Source organism: Neophocaena asiaeorientalis, unplaced genomic scaffold, assembly GCF_003031525.2.
Source record: "Neophocaena asiaeorientalis asiaeorientalis breed wild unplaced genomic scaffold, Neophocaena_asiaeorientalis_V1.1 scaffold143, whole genome shotgun sequence".
NCBI lineage: Eukaryota > Metazoa > Chordata > Mammalia > Artiodactyla > Phocoenidae > Neophocaena > Neophocaena asiaeorientalis.
In genome coordinates, this window is record NW_020175536.1 from 1,193,574 (window position 1) to 1,210,005 (window position 16,432).

Sequence of the window (16,432 nt, forward strand, 5' to 3'; positions counted from 1 at the left end):
CTCTCACTGTTGTGGCCTCTCCCGTTGCGGAGCACAGGCTCCGGACGCGCAGGCTCAGCGGCCATGGCTCATGGGCCCAGCCGCTCCACGGCATGAGGGATCTTCCCGGACCGGGTCTCGAACCCGTGTCCCCTGCATCGGCAGGCAGACTCTCAACCACTGCGCCACCAGGGAAGCCCCGAGTTTATAGTTTTTATCTGTGGAAAGGATACTATGCAACGAACTCTATGTAGAGAAAAACAACCCATTATATGGGTATTTTTAATGCCATATTAGAAATGAGCAAACTGAGTCTTGGTGAAGCATCTTAATCAAAATCACACAGCAAGTGAGTGACAGAATCAGTATTCCACTTCAGATTTTTCTGGTTCCAAAGTCTGTACACTTAACATTACTGTGCTTTATTAATCATCAAATAGACTCATATACAAATTATTACATCATCAGGCAGATGGTTTCAAGTGCTCTATCAACACAGTGCTAAAAATGAACTGGGTAGTAGAAAGTACATGGGTCTCCCATTCAAGGATTCATCAGTTTCTACTAAACTTAGCTTGGAAAATCTATGTCAAGGCATCAGATGACAGTGAGCCAGCATTTTGGAAGGCAGGTAAGGATGGAGAAGCAACATTTTTTTAATGAATCACTGTAGACGTTTATTCTTGTCAAGTGTTCCTGACTACTTATTCTCTCTGCCTATCAGAGGAGTACAGTTCTCTTTAAAAGTTATAGAAATGGGCTTCCCTGGTGGCGCAGTGGTTGAGAGTCCGCCTGCAGATGCAGGGGACACGGGTTCGAGCCCCGGTCCGGGAAGATCCCTCATGCCGTGGAGCGGCTGGGCCCGTGAGCCATGGCTGCTGAGCCTGCGCGTCCGGAGCCTGTGCTCTGCAACGGGAGAAGCCACAACGGTGAGAGGCCGGCGTACAAAAAAAAAAATGATAGAAATATAACCCATCAGTTACCATCCTGTCCCTGCCAAGCTGGAAAATGGAACAGAAAGGCCACGTCTTTCTGCTTAAACACATATTCATTCATTGTAATAGGTACTATAGTTTATACTGAACACAACTAGTTTAGTTGTTCCTCTGGGGAAGGTACTTGCAAGTTAATATTTCAATTGCACTGGCCCTATACTTTAAGATTTTCTTAAAAACATCAGTTGTCAGTATAAATTAAATATAGTTTAAATCAACATAATTCTATTTATCCTAGCAAGGAAGTGTTTTTTTTTTTAAAGACTCATTGTCTAAGTTTTTCACAGAAATAATCTTTGCATATTTTTATACCACATACACGAGGTGATTGGGATTCAGTCTCTATCAGAAAAATTCTTTTACGTATCCTTCCTATGGCATTCCTTTGTCCTCTGTAACAGAAAATTACCAGCAGAACCATTTCTCCTTCACCCAGTTCTGGTTCTCTTATCACAGTTCTATCCCTCTACCCTCCCTTCCTGCCCTGCTTGGGAATTTGAAAGGACAGGGAAAGATTACTAAAAGTTTGCCCTCTGTCCAACACCACTGCATCCAACAGTATATGTGTCTAATCTTTTCACACAATTAACAGTTCCTTCCCCATTTCCTCTTTCATACTGTTTTTGTGTGGACAATGGATTAATGCCAAAAGTGATTTTCCCCTTCAGACACTTCCAGACCACAGAGACTTTAATCCAACTCACAGTAGGACTGAAAGTTTCAGCTTCTGTTCTAGTGCTCTTTCTACAATGCTGGGGCAGGGGTGCAACAGAAATAGAATGAACATTAACTTTTTCCCTGTTTTATACTTTCCCTATTATCCTTCCCATACCAATCACTTGCTTACTTCTCAGCCCTGCTTCCTACATCTTCCCCTCCTACAGCCACCATTTTTGAAGTTTAGAAACTGCTGGTATACATTAGTCCATTCCATCCTAACAACCCCTAAGGAGACAGTAGTAATACTACTTACATTTGAGTATTTTCTATGTATGAAGCATTATTTTAAGCATTTAACATGTATTAACTCATTTAATCTCTGAAACTATTATTATTCCTATTTTAAAGATAAGGAAGCTGATGTTCCATGCCTTGAATTACACTGCAAATAACTGGCAAAGGCAGGATTTGAATGCATGACTAACTCTAAAGCAGCGTTTATGATTTAATGAACAACTATTTAATCATTATTTTCAGCCCCTAAACCGGTAAACATTTTGCCATCTCATCTCTCATATCCTTATCCTTTACGCGTCCCTATGTTCTCTTCCTCCCTTCCTCATTCCCCAAATCCCTCTGCCCCCTCATCCTACTGTTTGCCCACGTTCCTTTATTACTCTGTCCTCCCACTTTCCCTGACCTCCACATTCCTGTCACAATCTTCCCCGTCCTTAAGGTCCTTGTCTCTTTCTTCTCTTGAGACGCTCGTTCGTAACATTCCGTTTCCCCTCTCTTATTTTTAAAATGTCCCCTCCTTCCGCAGCCCTGGTCCCTCCTGCCTCACGGAACCCCCTCCCCTCCGGTGCCGCCCCCTCACTTTCCCATCGACCAGCGGAGGCACGGCGGACACAGCTGGCGCGGCGCGTGGGGCCGCGGGGGGGTCACAACGTGCGTGGCGCGTGGGGGGCGGGCGTCTGAGGGCGCCGCGGGGTCCTCCGGCTCCCCGGCAGCCCCCGCGCGCGGTGCAAGCTGGGGGAACATGGCCGCTTCCGGTTTCCCTCCTGGGCCGGCGCGGGCCTGACCGCGGCCCCTGCCAGTCGCACTCCGCCCTCCGTTTCTGCAGCCCGGCAGCAGCGGAGGTCGCTGCAGGCTTTCTCTCCCGCTGCCTCCGCCGCGCCATGGAGAAGAGCTCGAGTTGCGAGAGTCTTGGCTCCCAGCCGGCAGTAGCACGGCCACCCAGCGTGGATTCCCTGTCCAGGTAACCGGGACGCCCAGGGCCTCGCCCAGCGTCCGAGGGGGATGAAGTGGGGCCGGGGCCTCGCTGGATGGTGCCCCAGCTCGCCGCCTCTGGTTCCAGGAGACTGCGCCGGAATTCCTTCCCTAGGACTGGGAACGTCTTCTTTATCCCTCTCTGGGGGTTAGAGGCTGGGAAAGAGGAGGTTAAAACTTACTGCTTCTTTTTCGGCTCCTCTACCTTTTGTATTCCGAGGTCGTTTTATCCGCGGTTGGGGAAGCCCTGGTTCATTACATTCTCTAATCTTTCATTACTTCTTAATTCATTTTTTGTATAGCCCTCCCCCCATTTCCTCCCTGCCTTTCTCTCTTTACCACTCTTTCCAGAATCATCCTCCAGTGTTTTCTCCATTCGTCTTTAAGTCTTTGCTTAAAGACTCTCTCGTCTCTTTCCCTTCGCTTCACTTATACTGTGCTTCTCTGGTCTGAATCTTCCAGCTGAAAGTCATTATTCCCGAGTAACTAATGAGTGGTAGTTTTCTTCCTTCTTGGGCTACCGGTTCTCCAGGTTATTTCTCTTGTACCAGATGGGATTTTGAGGAGGACTTTACTATGCAGCTTTGCAGAGAGCTGTTGTGAATGTTAACTACACGTGTTTCAGACGCAGTTTTTTCCTTTGGTTTTAAAATAATGATTTAAAATTTTATTAAGAAATAATTGGAAGACCTGTATTTGTTATATGGCCACAATGAAATCAGGTTCTTTTCCGTTGAAAAATAGTCTAGCTGTTATTAGAGAGTTATTAGATACTAAACCGCTGTGAAAACACTATTTTCATTTTTTCCTGTGAATAAATTGAAGTTGCTCTGTCTCTTCTAATTCATTTTGGATTCTGCTAGATATGGGTGATACTGCCATTTTTTTTCCTGTGGCTGTTCGGGACCTCATTGGGAAATCATTAGCTGATCCCACCGTTCTAAATTAGATTCTCGTAAATGCGTTCATAGCAACCTGCCCACACTGGTTTCAGAGTCCTTAACAAGCACAGTGTAATTGTTGGTTTAATTGTCTTCTCTACTAGGCTATAAGCTACTTGAGGACAAGGATCGTATTCATCTTCATATCACCAGCATTAAACAGAGACCCTTCCTGTCAGAGGTGCTTAATAAATGTTTTTTTTTTTAATTTGTATATTGAGTTATCCAGGAGAGAAGAATTTTTCTTTGTGTTTGATTATGTACAGTGTACACTTGTTTTAAGTATTTTTTAAGTTTATGTTTATTACTTGGAAATTTAGAAAGCTGGGGATTTAAACTCAGCTGTAAAATCATTCAGAAAACAGGTTCGAAAATTACAGTTTTATGGGAGAATTACGAATGACAACTATGGCTCAGGATAGAATGTAAAGAGCAAAAATGAGGCAACTAGTAATCTCATCCAAGGGAGAGGATTTGGAACCACAGGAGGCAGCATAATGTTGTTAGAAAGAAAGTACTGGAAGTCAGGAGGCTCAGGCTCTTTTAAAGTCCTAGGCTCAGCTAGTGACTTGGCCTGTATCATTTAACCTTTCCAGTCTGCAGGTTTTTCATCTTTTGAAGTAAGGGGGTTGATCTAGAAAACCTGTAAGGTCCTTTGGAGCTTTAAAATTCTTTATCTTAATGATAATACTTGATGATAATAAGCTTTGTTATGAATTTTTGCAATTACACTAAATAAATGTCTGTTAGTATTACAAACTAATGTACCTACCTGTGCCACTTAAGCACAATTATTTTCTAAAAAAAAAAAAAGTCCAGCAACTTTAAAGTTTATATATATATATTTTTAACTTCTTAATGAAACATTATGTTACATATGAATTTGAGAAAATTAAGAACTCCTTGAATTTTGACTAGAGTATGTTAGCTTCATCCCCTCCAGACAAAAATATAAGTATGACTGTACTTTCACAGGAAAATGCCAGCTTTTATTCCTCTTCTCTAGAAGGTGGAAAAATAACATTTGATTGTCTACTGTATACAGTCCACCCTGCTAAATTCTTTCATATCTTTTATTTCATGAATCATTACACCTGTTTGTGGTATTCTCTTTAATCAACATTATAGAAAAGCTGCATTGTAGACACTTGTTAGAAAGCCTAATTTTAAACTTAATTTAGGGTAACAGTTACAGATGATTCTAGTACATGGGGGACGGGAATGGACAACTGTGGTTATAAAAGCAATGTTAAGTGGCTACCCAGATTAAGTTTATTACTTTTGTTAGCCTATAATAAAGCAAAATATTGGTGTTTGAACTGTATTATCTCAGCCTTTTGCAGAAATCTCACCCTTAAATTGTAGTTATGCTTTTGTTTTATACAATTAGGAAATTTTCATTTTCAAATTTTCAATTAGGAAATTGCCTTGTGAAATTGTTTTGATATCTCCTGTAGAATAATAGTTAATAATACTGTTCAGTGTGTTACAGATTGTCTTTTACACATTCGATTAACAAATTTCTGCTGAGTTTAGTTCCAAGGAAAATTGTTTATGCAAAAAAGTATATTTCCTATTTGTTTGAAAATGGAAACTATTAGTGCATCTTCAATTTGGCAAAAGACTTAAGTCAGATTTATAACTGAAGTTGGTAATATACTCATCTTTAATTTCTTCAAGTACTTCTGTTAGATGAATTCATTTTAAACATTATGTTTAAATGTGTTAATTTGTAAAATGTTTTACACTCTTCTGGGAAGTAGGAAGAATATACATCTGAAAAATAGTACTGTAACCTATGTGGTTGCCCATTGTTTTTTGGAAAATGACACACTCCATTTAAGTTGGGTGACTAGCTCTTGTGGGATCTGTAGTTCACACTAAGCATATATTGAATCTTGATATCTATATATCTACTGCCTATATATGTATCTATAAATCTGTAGTCAGCTCAGAATTGCCGTTGCTCTAGCTTTGCCTTCTAGGTCATCATAGGCCTGATATCTTTGGTCACAGAAGAACAGTTTCATTCTTAATATGATATTCATCACATAGCAGTTTCCTAATCAGCTGTATATGATTAGGAATTACATCATCTTGCATCCTTAAAAAAAGTGATTTTCTTTGGTGAGTCCTGCTTGGTATTGTCTACTTCAGTGAGCTGTTCAGCAGCTCTTGTATATCCTGCTATTGTCCATTCATCACACATGTTCTGCCCCACAGAGAGAGAGAGTTGTGAAAAAATTCACTTCAGCACACTATTTATCTGGCTGTATTCCATGATTTTCTTCTTGTTGGTTTTGCTCTGATTCTTGTGTAGGATATTGATAGAACAACACTGTAGGCTGGATATGGTAGCTAGGGTAGGCCTGAGCCTTAGATTGTAGAAGTTATACAGCAGAATTTGATACTATATTGGTACTATTCTGCCTTCTTAGTCTGGTTTTCCATTTTGTACACTGTTATAAAATGTACTGCTTAAGTGAGCTTCTTTGATTACTTTTTACAATGCATAATCATGCTAATATATCTGGTGCTGAATATGTGCCCAGTGAATGATTGAATAAAGAAATGTTGACTGAATGTTCACCCCACTTGTCTTATTTGCTGTTTCTATTCAAAGAATTAAAAAGGGTTTTCTTCTGTGGATTTGGCCTGTAAAGTCCCAACTTCAGGTTCAAGCTGGGAAGTTACCCTTGCACGAAGCCTCTTGACACCCTGAGCTGTTTTATTGGCTGCATTATCTTTTCTGTGCCCACTCCTGTATGTCTTCACAACATTGTTTCCTTAGCCTACCGGATTTTCCATCTGTCTTGATTACTTTGGTCTCTTTCTCTCTAATTTATTTTTTCAGTCATTTTATTTAATGTATATTTCTTTCATCCTATATATATCTCCTCATTTTCTAATTACTTTGGGTACCACTTGTTTGTCTCAGATGATTTTGGGTTATCAGTTGATTTCTAGTCTGTATATTCATTAGTATTTATGAGCATTCTGTATTTACGTTTAGCTTAGATTAAAAAAAAAATCAGAGGGGAGGTGCACATAATGTAATCAAAAAAGTAGCTCCAACTAATTAGATTTTTGAATTGCATGTCTTCCTTAAAATTATCATCATTCGTGGGCTTCCCTGGTGGCGCAGTGGTTGAGAGTCCGCTTGCTGATGCAGGGGACACGGGTTCGTGCCCCGGTCCGGGAAGATCCCACATGCCACGGAGCAGCTAGGCCCGTGAGCCATGGCCGCTGAGCCTGCGCGTCCGGAGCCCGTGCTCCGCAACGGGAGAGGCCACAGCGGTGAAAGGCCCACGTACCACAAAAAAAAAAAAAAAAATTATCATCATTCGAAAACAGTAGATCCTGGATTTCTGTTTCTATGAGTTTTGATGGTACTTACAGCCTGAAGAGGTAGGAGAGTTTTTAAGATTTCTACAATACATTTTGTCATAAGGTCTCATTTCTGGTTTCAGCCCCAAGGTTACTTAGAGGTGATGTAAGTAGGAAATATCCTTTTAGGTTGTTTTTTCAGTAGTGGTGATGGATTTGTATCCAATCACACATTCTTACCAATACTCCTTTTGACTCTTGGCATGTCTTCTGAGGCAGCTGGCCTGATTGGTGGTAGAAACTATAGCTACAGAACAAAGTGAAGCTAATAGGTTGAATCTCCAACCTTGGCCTTGTTATTAACACCTTGCATCAGACATTGAACATTTTGGTAGCCTAAAAATTACTTATTTTGGGTTTCATTATAACAGGACCCTAAAAGAACCTTGAAGTTCTGTTAGATAAGAGCCAATATTCTTGTGAACTAATCAGTAATTGTATATATCTTTCTGGAAAAACATTTAAATTACCAATCAAAAGTATACAAGTTAATACTAAAGCTGAGACTGGGATCCAATATTCTTGTGAACTAATCAGTAATTGTATATATCTTTTCTGGAAGAACATTTAAATTACCAATCAAAAGTATACAAGTTAATACTAAAGCTGAGACTGGGTCCTGTGTATGTTTTATTCTTTCTTATGCTGTCATCAATAGTCTGCTATTAATATAGGTCAGTAGTTCCAGGACAGTAGCATCAGCATCCCTTGGGAATTTGTTAAAATACAGATTTCCTGGGCCTACCTCATTTCTAACTGAATCAAAAACTTTGGGGGTGGAGACCACAGTTTGTATTTTAATAAGACCTCCAGGTGATCCTGATGCATGCTGAAGTTTGAGAACCATTGTCTTGGGTCTTTTCCTGATTGTTGCCTAGTAACTCCATCAATATTAGTTGAAATGGACTAGGTTAAGGTCTGTGTTAGAACTACTATAAGCCTGTTACTTAGAGCACTTTTGTAAGAATACTGACTGAAGTAGTGAGAGGTAAGTCATCTCTTGTGGATTTATTGTATCTCGCTTTTTGGAAATTTCCCTAGCTTTTTTCTTTTGTAGCTGTAAGAAAGAACACCAAATCAAGAATATATGTTTTAGGCTTTTCTTAAAAATAGATCCTTGGTGAGATGCACTAGTGGTAACATACATATTAAAAAAGTATTATAAAGAATTCCAGGAGGCCATCACCTGAACCAATAAAGGATTATGCCCAAGGGAAGGAAATAACCCGGATACAGATGTTCAGTAAGCAGTGAGTTTATTTTGGAAAGCTGCCAATTAATGCTATTGTATTCAAATTCATCAGGGACAAAGGTTGCATGTGATTCAGGACTTGACCATTCTCTAGATTAGTATAGAATATTTTCTTCTTTTAAAGGAAGTTAGTTTTGAATAGGTAAAGCACTTGCCATCTCTTGGCCTACTCTATAATTTAGTTAAATCAGTGGATAGGATTAAAACTATTGAGAGGTGATATGGATAGGGAGTGATTTTATAAGGCTGCATTCCACAGGAAGTCAGGTTAAAAGCGGAACTATATAAAATGAAAAGATTGATACAAGGTTCTTAAAATTAAAGGGACTAGAGAAGATGCTCTCTTAATGAAAATAATAACCTCAATTCCCTTTCCTGTAGCTTTATTACACAGAACTGATTGTGCTTATCCGTCTTAATGTGTTTCTAGGACTAGGTTAAGGTCTGTGTTAGAACTACTATAAGCCTGTTACTTAGAGCACATGTGTTTCTCTAAACACATCTAAATGTACCAATGTTGTCATCACTATAGACCACTAATGAGCAAGCTTCACAATTCTTCTCCTGGCCAAGTACATAGTACCCATGCAGTAATTGCTGATGAACTTTCCTTCTTTCAAAGACTCTTTACTGGATGTGATTAACTCTTGACCTCTTTAAGTACTTCTTAGTCTAGATTAAATAAGGGCAAATGCTATGTTTTCAATATAATAAAAATTAACTTTTAAAATGTTTCAACCCATACACGTCAAAAAGCCTAAATACACTTACTTGGAAAACTCTTTATTATTTTTTTAAAGTTAGGATTTAGGTTTAGAGTATAACAGAAAATCAAACCAACAGTGGCTTAAAACAGATAATTTTGTGGTTTTTTTCCCCCCACGGTAAAAGCCCGGAGATAGTTAATACAGATCTGATATAGTGGATATAAAGTATCAAGGACACAGACTCTTTCTGACTTAGTGTATGTTACATTCCAGTGTTAGCTCAAAAACTGAAATTGCTATTGCAATGCTTTACCCATTGGATCTTCATTAGTCGAAAGGAAGGAGGAAGGGAAGAAGAAAGGCGTGTTCCTCTATGTAAAAGATACTTTTTTTGAAGTCACATACCGCCTTTAAGCTTACATCCAGTTGGCCAGATCATGGTCCCATGGCCATACCTAGCCACAACGGAGGCTAGGATACGTAGTCTCTTCTGGGAGGCTTTATTCTGAGCTGGACATTGGAGGTCTATCTCTAAGGAATAGGAGAGAATGGGTATTGGAGATAGCAGCTTCTTCCATGTATACAAATAAATCGTCTTAAAGCAAGGAAAATATTTTTCAGTTCGAGTGTACAACACTTAATTTATGCCAAAGGTGTTCTTAGATTTGCCTGCAATGACCATAATAGAAAATGCTTGGAAAGACATGATATATCATAGCAGACCGAAATAGAGAACTGTGTCTTGGAATGCTCTAAACTCTTGAGTTTTTAAGCTTTTTACTTTTTTTCGTTTGTATTATCTTGGGCCAGATTTTTATAATCTTAATCTAGGACCATAACGGGGATAGACGACTTAATTGCCAGGTGATTAAGAGAAAGGCAAATAGAAATCAGATGAGAAATGATCAGCTGTTATTTCATTTGAAGAGCTCAAGGAGTTGCCTGGTAAAGTAGTGGTGGTATGAGGATGATGGCCTACACTGATTACTCCTCTGCAGTTTGGCGTTCATTTCCAAGCCATGTATCCATGTGTTGTATCTCCCCCTAGAATATTGCATCAGGTCATACTTAGGTATTTTCTCTCATTTCAGTTCAAAATCTTTGGTCTTCATAAGAGAAATAAAGCAGGCCATTTTGGGTTATGTTAATTTATGAATGCTTTTGCCAGTATCTTGTGTTTATTTTTACATCTTCAACCTAAAGGTTTGATTGAAAATTCAGAGAAAATGTTTTATGCATTTTTGTGTCATCTAACTTAAATATTAATATTTTAAGCATGTAATGTCAAACAGAGGAGTTTAATCATTTGGGGATAAGTAGAGGAGGGTAGAAGAGTCTCTTCTGGGTTGATACAGCATTATTCATTGTGCTCATAGGGTTTAATAGGCATGGGTTACAAATATATCCATCTCCTTAACAGAATTGCTATTACTGAAAACAGCAAGTGAATAGTTGTTCACCTAGGACTTTGTTAGGAGGTTGTATATTAGCAAAAGGTGTAATAACTTTGGCTGATGATGGACTAGTGATTATGAGCCTTAATTTTCTTGAGTTGAGCCGGGCAATGCAGCAAATGTCAAAAATAAAATTTTAATATGATATGAATGTCCTCTGTTACTAGTATTGGATAATACTCTTCCATTTTAACCAAAGGCAGTACCTAAAAGTATGAACATCTGAGATAAGCTTTGCTTTTCAAGTGGTAGAAAGTTGTTGTAGTAAACAATTAATAGTATTAATATCAACAGTCCCAATGATAATAATATAAATAATAGCACTTAACATTTATTGAGTGCTTACTATATGCTAGGCATAGTGGTAAATCCCTTATATGCATTTTCTCATATAATCCTCATAAGTGTATAAAATAAACAGTATTACTGTTTCCATTTTACAGATGAGAAAACTGAAGATTAGGGAGAGCAGTTTGACATTTGAACCCAAGTCATTTTTAACTTCAGAGTCTCTGTGCTGTAATGAGCTCATCATACCTGACGATCTGGTGCCCCAGCTCCAGGGCAAAACTTGGTAGTTAAGGGCAGTCCCAGGGCAGGTCAGTTGGGTTGTCTTGATGAGGAAATGAGTTTCCTTGACCAGCTGTACTGCTGAGCAGAAGGATAAGGTACACAATACATTAGTGAATTCAGAGTGTCCATTTTTGGAGAGAATTTTCTCTAGCTTTGAATGTTTTTTCTTCTGACAGAAAATAGGATGTTTTTTTTTCTTTGCCTGATGATTAAGAGGATAGTATCATTTTCATTCAGAAGAATAGTTTTACATTTTGAACGTCAGATAAATAAAAAAGCAAGTAAACATGATGCCTCTTCCCAACCCTCCCTCCCCTGTAGGCTTCACAGAATACTTTAGAATACTTTACTGTAGGGTTCCTTAAATATCTGAATTCCCCTAAGTTCCTTTGTGTTTGTTTACAGTTAATGTGTTAAGAGCCATTGACATTTGAAGATCATCAGAAGTGAAGATAAAACATCTCAAAAATTATAATGTAAGTGAATGGGAAAATGGAAATAAAAAATGGACAGAAGGGAATATTGCCAACAATATTTCTGCAATTCGTATATTACCCCAAATGCAATTTATGCATATGACTAACCAGTAACTTCAAACTTTAGTCCCAATTCCAAGTCCTAGTTCTTAAAATTCTGTTCTCTTCTACCTAGGGAAAACAGTCACTAAGTTTTAGTCATCAGTAATTTTCCATTAGGATTCTTTTGGCTTCCATGTACTGTTTTTTGCTTTTTTCTCTTTAGTACTTTGCACTTTCACAGGGGGTTATGTTGTATTTAAAATTGTACGTGTGTAGAGACTGAGGTCTTCGCTTTCTAGCTGCTGATGTATGATTTGCACAGTTTTAATTTTACTATCATTCTTTATGTTTCTTGGCAGAACTATGACCAGTAAGCTAGCTAGCCTCCTCCCTGCCTTCCCTTCTGTCTTTACCAGCTCCCTTCCTTTCTTACTCTCTGTAAGTATTTGTTTAACATAGATTATGTCCTGAACATTGAGCTAGATCCAGAATTCATAAGACCTTGTTTCTGAAATAAGTTATGTCATCTTGTTATGTCATCTTTTTATACAGTTGGTACATTAGAGATCATGTAGTTAATTTCTCAAGTATGGCTGAGGCCCGCCTGCACATTTCAGTCACTTGTGGTGCTTGGTGAACACTTAGCTTCCTGGGTTCCAGGCCAGACATTCTGAATCACTGGGAGTGGGCCCAGGAGTCTTTACTTAAAGTGAGAACCCCACTGATCCAGTTACTTTTTGGATTCTAGTACAGCTCTATAAGTTTGCAGTTGAGGGAATGACCTAGAGAAGTTTAATAACTTTACCCAAAGGCACCATAAGTGTTAGAAGGCCAGGAATGGTTGGTGGTGTTTTCTCCAAAGTCATGGAGATATTTACTGCCAGAAGTGATCTGCTGACTCCTAGACTTCAAGTCACGTTGTGGGTTTTATTAGGCCAGACAGCGTATATATATAAAATCATAGGCAGTTCATCACTGTTCCTGAAAACAGTAACTAAAAAAATAACTGAAGAACATCAACTGTTTGTTTCTTCATCTTTAGTCAGATATATGACTGGTTCTGATTTTGAAATCACTGGGGTTGGGGGGAACCCCTGGTAGTCCAGGAAGAGGAAAAAAACCTTTTATTCCCCCCATGGCACTATCCCTACTTGGTATTTAAATTTTATGCTTCTGAAAAGGAAGGATCTGATTTCCGTTTTGAATGATGGGTAGCTAGCATAGTGCTTTGCAAATAGTAGGTGCTTGATAAATAGTATGAACAGGTTACTGTTAAAACTTTGTTTTTTTTCCTTTGTATTCTATAAGCTATTATTAGGAGTGGTTTTATTTGCTTTGTACAGAAGCTGATACTTTGTATACCATGCCAGAGACCTTAAATAATTGAAGTCATTTATATTTATGATACTCCATTGTTGTAGTTGATATTCACAATATCTCTGAGGGACTAAATTATTCTAAAGTATTTTCTGAACTATATGTATTTGAATTAATTTTAGTGTTGTATGTGTTTTATATTGTATTGTATATTGATAGTTACTGAATTGTAACCTTACATTAGTAAATGTCGTTATCCAGTTTTCTTTGAAATATTCTGTAATTCTCAAATTAACGACTGAGTTTAACTATAAAATGCTATTACTCAATTTTCCGGAAATTTTGGGACATGTTTTAACTGTAAGATTTTTAAAAAGACATTTTAAGATCACATATTCATTTCTAATAAGCTGTATTTTTTTAATTTAAAATTTTCTTCCCATGAAATATTTTTGTTTGCTCTTTTTGTAACCACAGACTTAAAATTGTAAATATGGTGGTTCTAAAAAGGTGTCTTATCACGCAGTATAATTCCTTCATTGTATTCCTTGATACTTTCTTAGGCTTGTGGTTTTTAGTTCGGATTATACTTCTTTTAACTATGACCCTGGGTGAGTCCCTTGATTTCTCGGAGCCTGATTCCCTTATCTGGAAAAAGGGTAAAATGATACTTGCTGTCCTATGTGAGACATAAATATGGTGACTTATGCTGATGACAATAATTTAAAAGAATAGTTAATGCCTGTGTAGCGTGTACCATGTAGTAGGCACTGTTTTAACTATTTTACATATATTCATTTAATTTTCATAACAGTCCCATGAGGTATAAGAATTATCATTAGCCCCACTTTATAGATGAGGAATCTGAGGCACAGAGAGGTTAAGTAACTTCCTTGAGGTCACAACAGGGTGGTAGAACCAGAATTTAGTACCAGGCAATCTAACCCCAGAGTTGGTAATATGTATGGAAGATAAATGTGTATGAGAGCTCTTTGACATTTGTAAAGGGCTATACTAACATTAAGTATTATTATTCTAAAAGTACTTTAAAAGAGAGATGTTTTCCTCGTCCTTTTTATACAGATAGAGGAAAAAAAGGCAAAAACAAGCAAGAAAAAACAACCAGCTTAATCTGGTAAATAGAGAATAGTATTCAGTATTAAGAAGGGATAAATCACAGAATGATGCGAATACATTAGATTTTTAATTTAACCATTCCAGGCTAGGAAGAGGAAGAGACGTTGAATGCTCTTATTTTCCTACAAAATGTTTTAGTGAGTGCAGGACAAAACAAAATAAAACATCTATTCACTTATATGACTGAAGTTTGTGCAGAAAAGTAATATCTCATTATGCTGATGGGGTTGTGACCAATTAATAGTAATAATTTGTTTTTCTCTGTCTTGGGAAAACAAAATGTCTGTCTAGATAGCCTAAAGAATGGATATGTGACTTCATGGTTTTAATAATGAATTCAGATTTGCATGATGGAATGAGAAAATTACATGCAAGGTCATTTATCAAAGCATGAATTCCCCATGTGTTTTCTATTGTTTGTCCAGTTAAAAGTGTTGAGCAAGCATTTACAGAATAGGTCAACTCTCCTCTTTTTAGTGTTTCTGCCCTTATACTTCAATTTGGATGGAAGTGTTCATTTCTAAAAGGAAATGCAATTTCAATGTAGTGTGCTTTGAGCTCTATTCTTTCAGCTTTCAGTTTAGTGCCACATTTTTCCCAGCTAAATTGCTAACTTTTCCTCTCTAGGCTACTTATGAATCCATGTGAACTTTAATTTCAGCTCACGTCAGAGTTTGAATCAGGATTTTTGAAGGGGTTCTGAGAAACTCTGTTAAGGAGTTGCTGAGGGTGTTGGGATTGGTGCTGGGACTGAAAGTCCCTCCTCCTGTCCAATTCTCATCCCATTCCCCGTGGACACACTCATTTTGGCTAGAATACTTTGGCTTTTACCAATTTATTTATATTACCAAATAAGATCTTTGAAGAAATAATACTCTGCAGAAGAAAAACTTGTATGTAAACCATTTCTATACAACCTGGTTTTTCACACTTTCTGTTGCATTACCAAGTAATATGCCCTAACTTTTAGTTAGGGAAATGTAGTTGATAGACCTGAAAATAAAATAATACAAATTAAACTGTATCCAAGGTCATGTGTACCTCAGAACCTAGGGATTTTCCAGACTAAGTGCCAACATGCACTGCACCAGCTGTCTCAGAGCTCAGATCTCCTTTGTTTCTCAGAAGAATACAAAATGTAGGCTCTCATCTGTCAATCAGATGCCATGATGGTAAGATCACTTATGTCATCTCTTTTATACTATAGATTGGTTAAGAAATTCAGGTTTCTGGTGTAGCATTTAAAAAAATAATTACTATAAGCTGTAATTAATTTGTTGGGGGAGTTGTTTTTCTATTTCGGAGATCCTGCAAATATTCTGACAATACGTCTTTTGTATCCTAAGTGCTTTATACACACTGCAGGCCCTTTTTTTTTTTAAATAAAATTTCCAAAAGAATGACTAATAGAGCATGAACAGTGCTTATGCACTGTAGTCCATTGTGTAAGTATTGACAGCAAAATTTGCATTTCTAGAAAAGCTCGTTCACAGTCAGAACGTAGAATACCTTCTTTAATGTTCTTGGGCAAACATGCTATGTATGTGTTCAGGACATTACTTACAGGAGAATACTTTTTTGAAAAGAACCTTTTCTTTCCATGGAATACTGAAGAAAAATTGAATTAGCAGTAGGAGTGAAGCAGTTTAAATAAGGCAAGTGATTTAAATCTTATTGTAATGATTATAGTCAGTAATGACTGGAAATAAAAGAAATTAAATCCTCGGGAGGCATTTGTTTACTAGGATATATGGAAAGATAGGTGACTTGTTTCTAGGTTGTTTTGAATTAAGAGTGTAAAATGTTGGTATGTTTATCTGCATCCCTAATTTTCAGACACACTTTTTCACTTTTGCTAGAAATGTTTTTATGGGATTTTGAAATGTTACATCAGGAGAACTAAGAGGAGTATAACTATATTTTTGGCATCATTTAGTGCTTGAATTTTATTGTGAAATACCACCAGTGTTGGTGCGATTGACAATAAAGTAATGTTAATTCCATTAACAGTCCAGCAAACCAGCAGAGTCAACGAGGGTCAGTGCTTTGCTAACAGTTACATTGAAAAATACTGGTGATGGAATTGGTTTTGTGATTGAAGCTTTGGGCCAGTCTTCTGCTTGAATCTATCAGAAGTTACACAGGATGCACGTATGCATGTGTGTGGGAGTGTATGTGTGTGTGTGTGTGTGTATGTGTATAATATGTACATATTTATATGTATTAAAAAAATTTCCCCTTGA

General features: G+C 37.7%; 1 protein-coding gene across 4 annotated transcripts in view; it reads left to right on the forward strand.

Annotated features, from left to right (window-relative positions):
* Window positions 1-2,596: 2,596 nt before the first annotated feature.
* MTMR2 (myotubularin related protein 2) overlaps window positions 2,597-16,432 on the forward strand; it is a 108,508-nt gene continuing 94,672 nt past the window's right edge. Inside the window, exons 1-3 of one of the 4 annotated variants that reach the window (XM_024731319.1) lie at window positions 2,602-2,892; window positions 3,949-4,025; window positions 11,623-11,693. Coding sequence is in view for 1 of the 4 variants with exons in the window: in XM_024731318.1 (XP_024587086.1) it covers window positions 2,813-2,892 (80 nt within the window). In the remaining 3 variants the exon portion in view is untranslated. Of the gene's footprint in view, window positions 2,893-3,948; window positions 4,026-11,622; window positions 11,694-16,432 lie in introns of all 4 variants that reach the window. The other 3 variants (XM_024731320.1, XR_003001255.1, XM_024731318.1) reach the window with 3 other exon arrangements.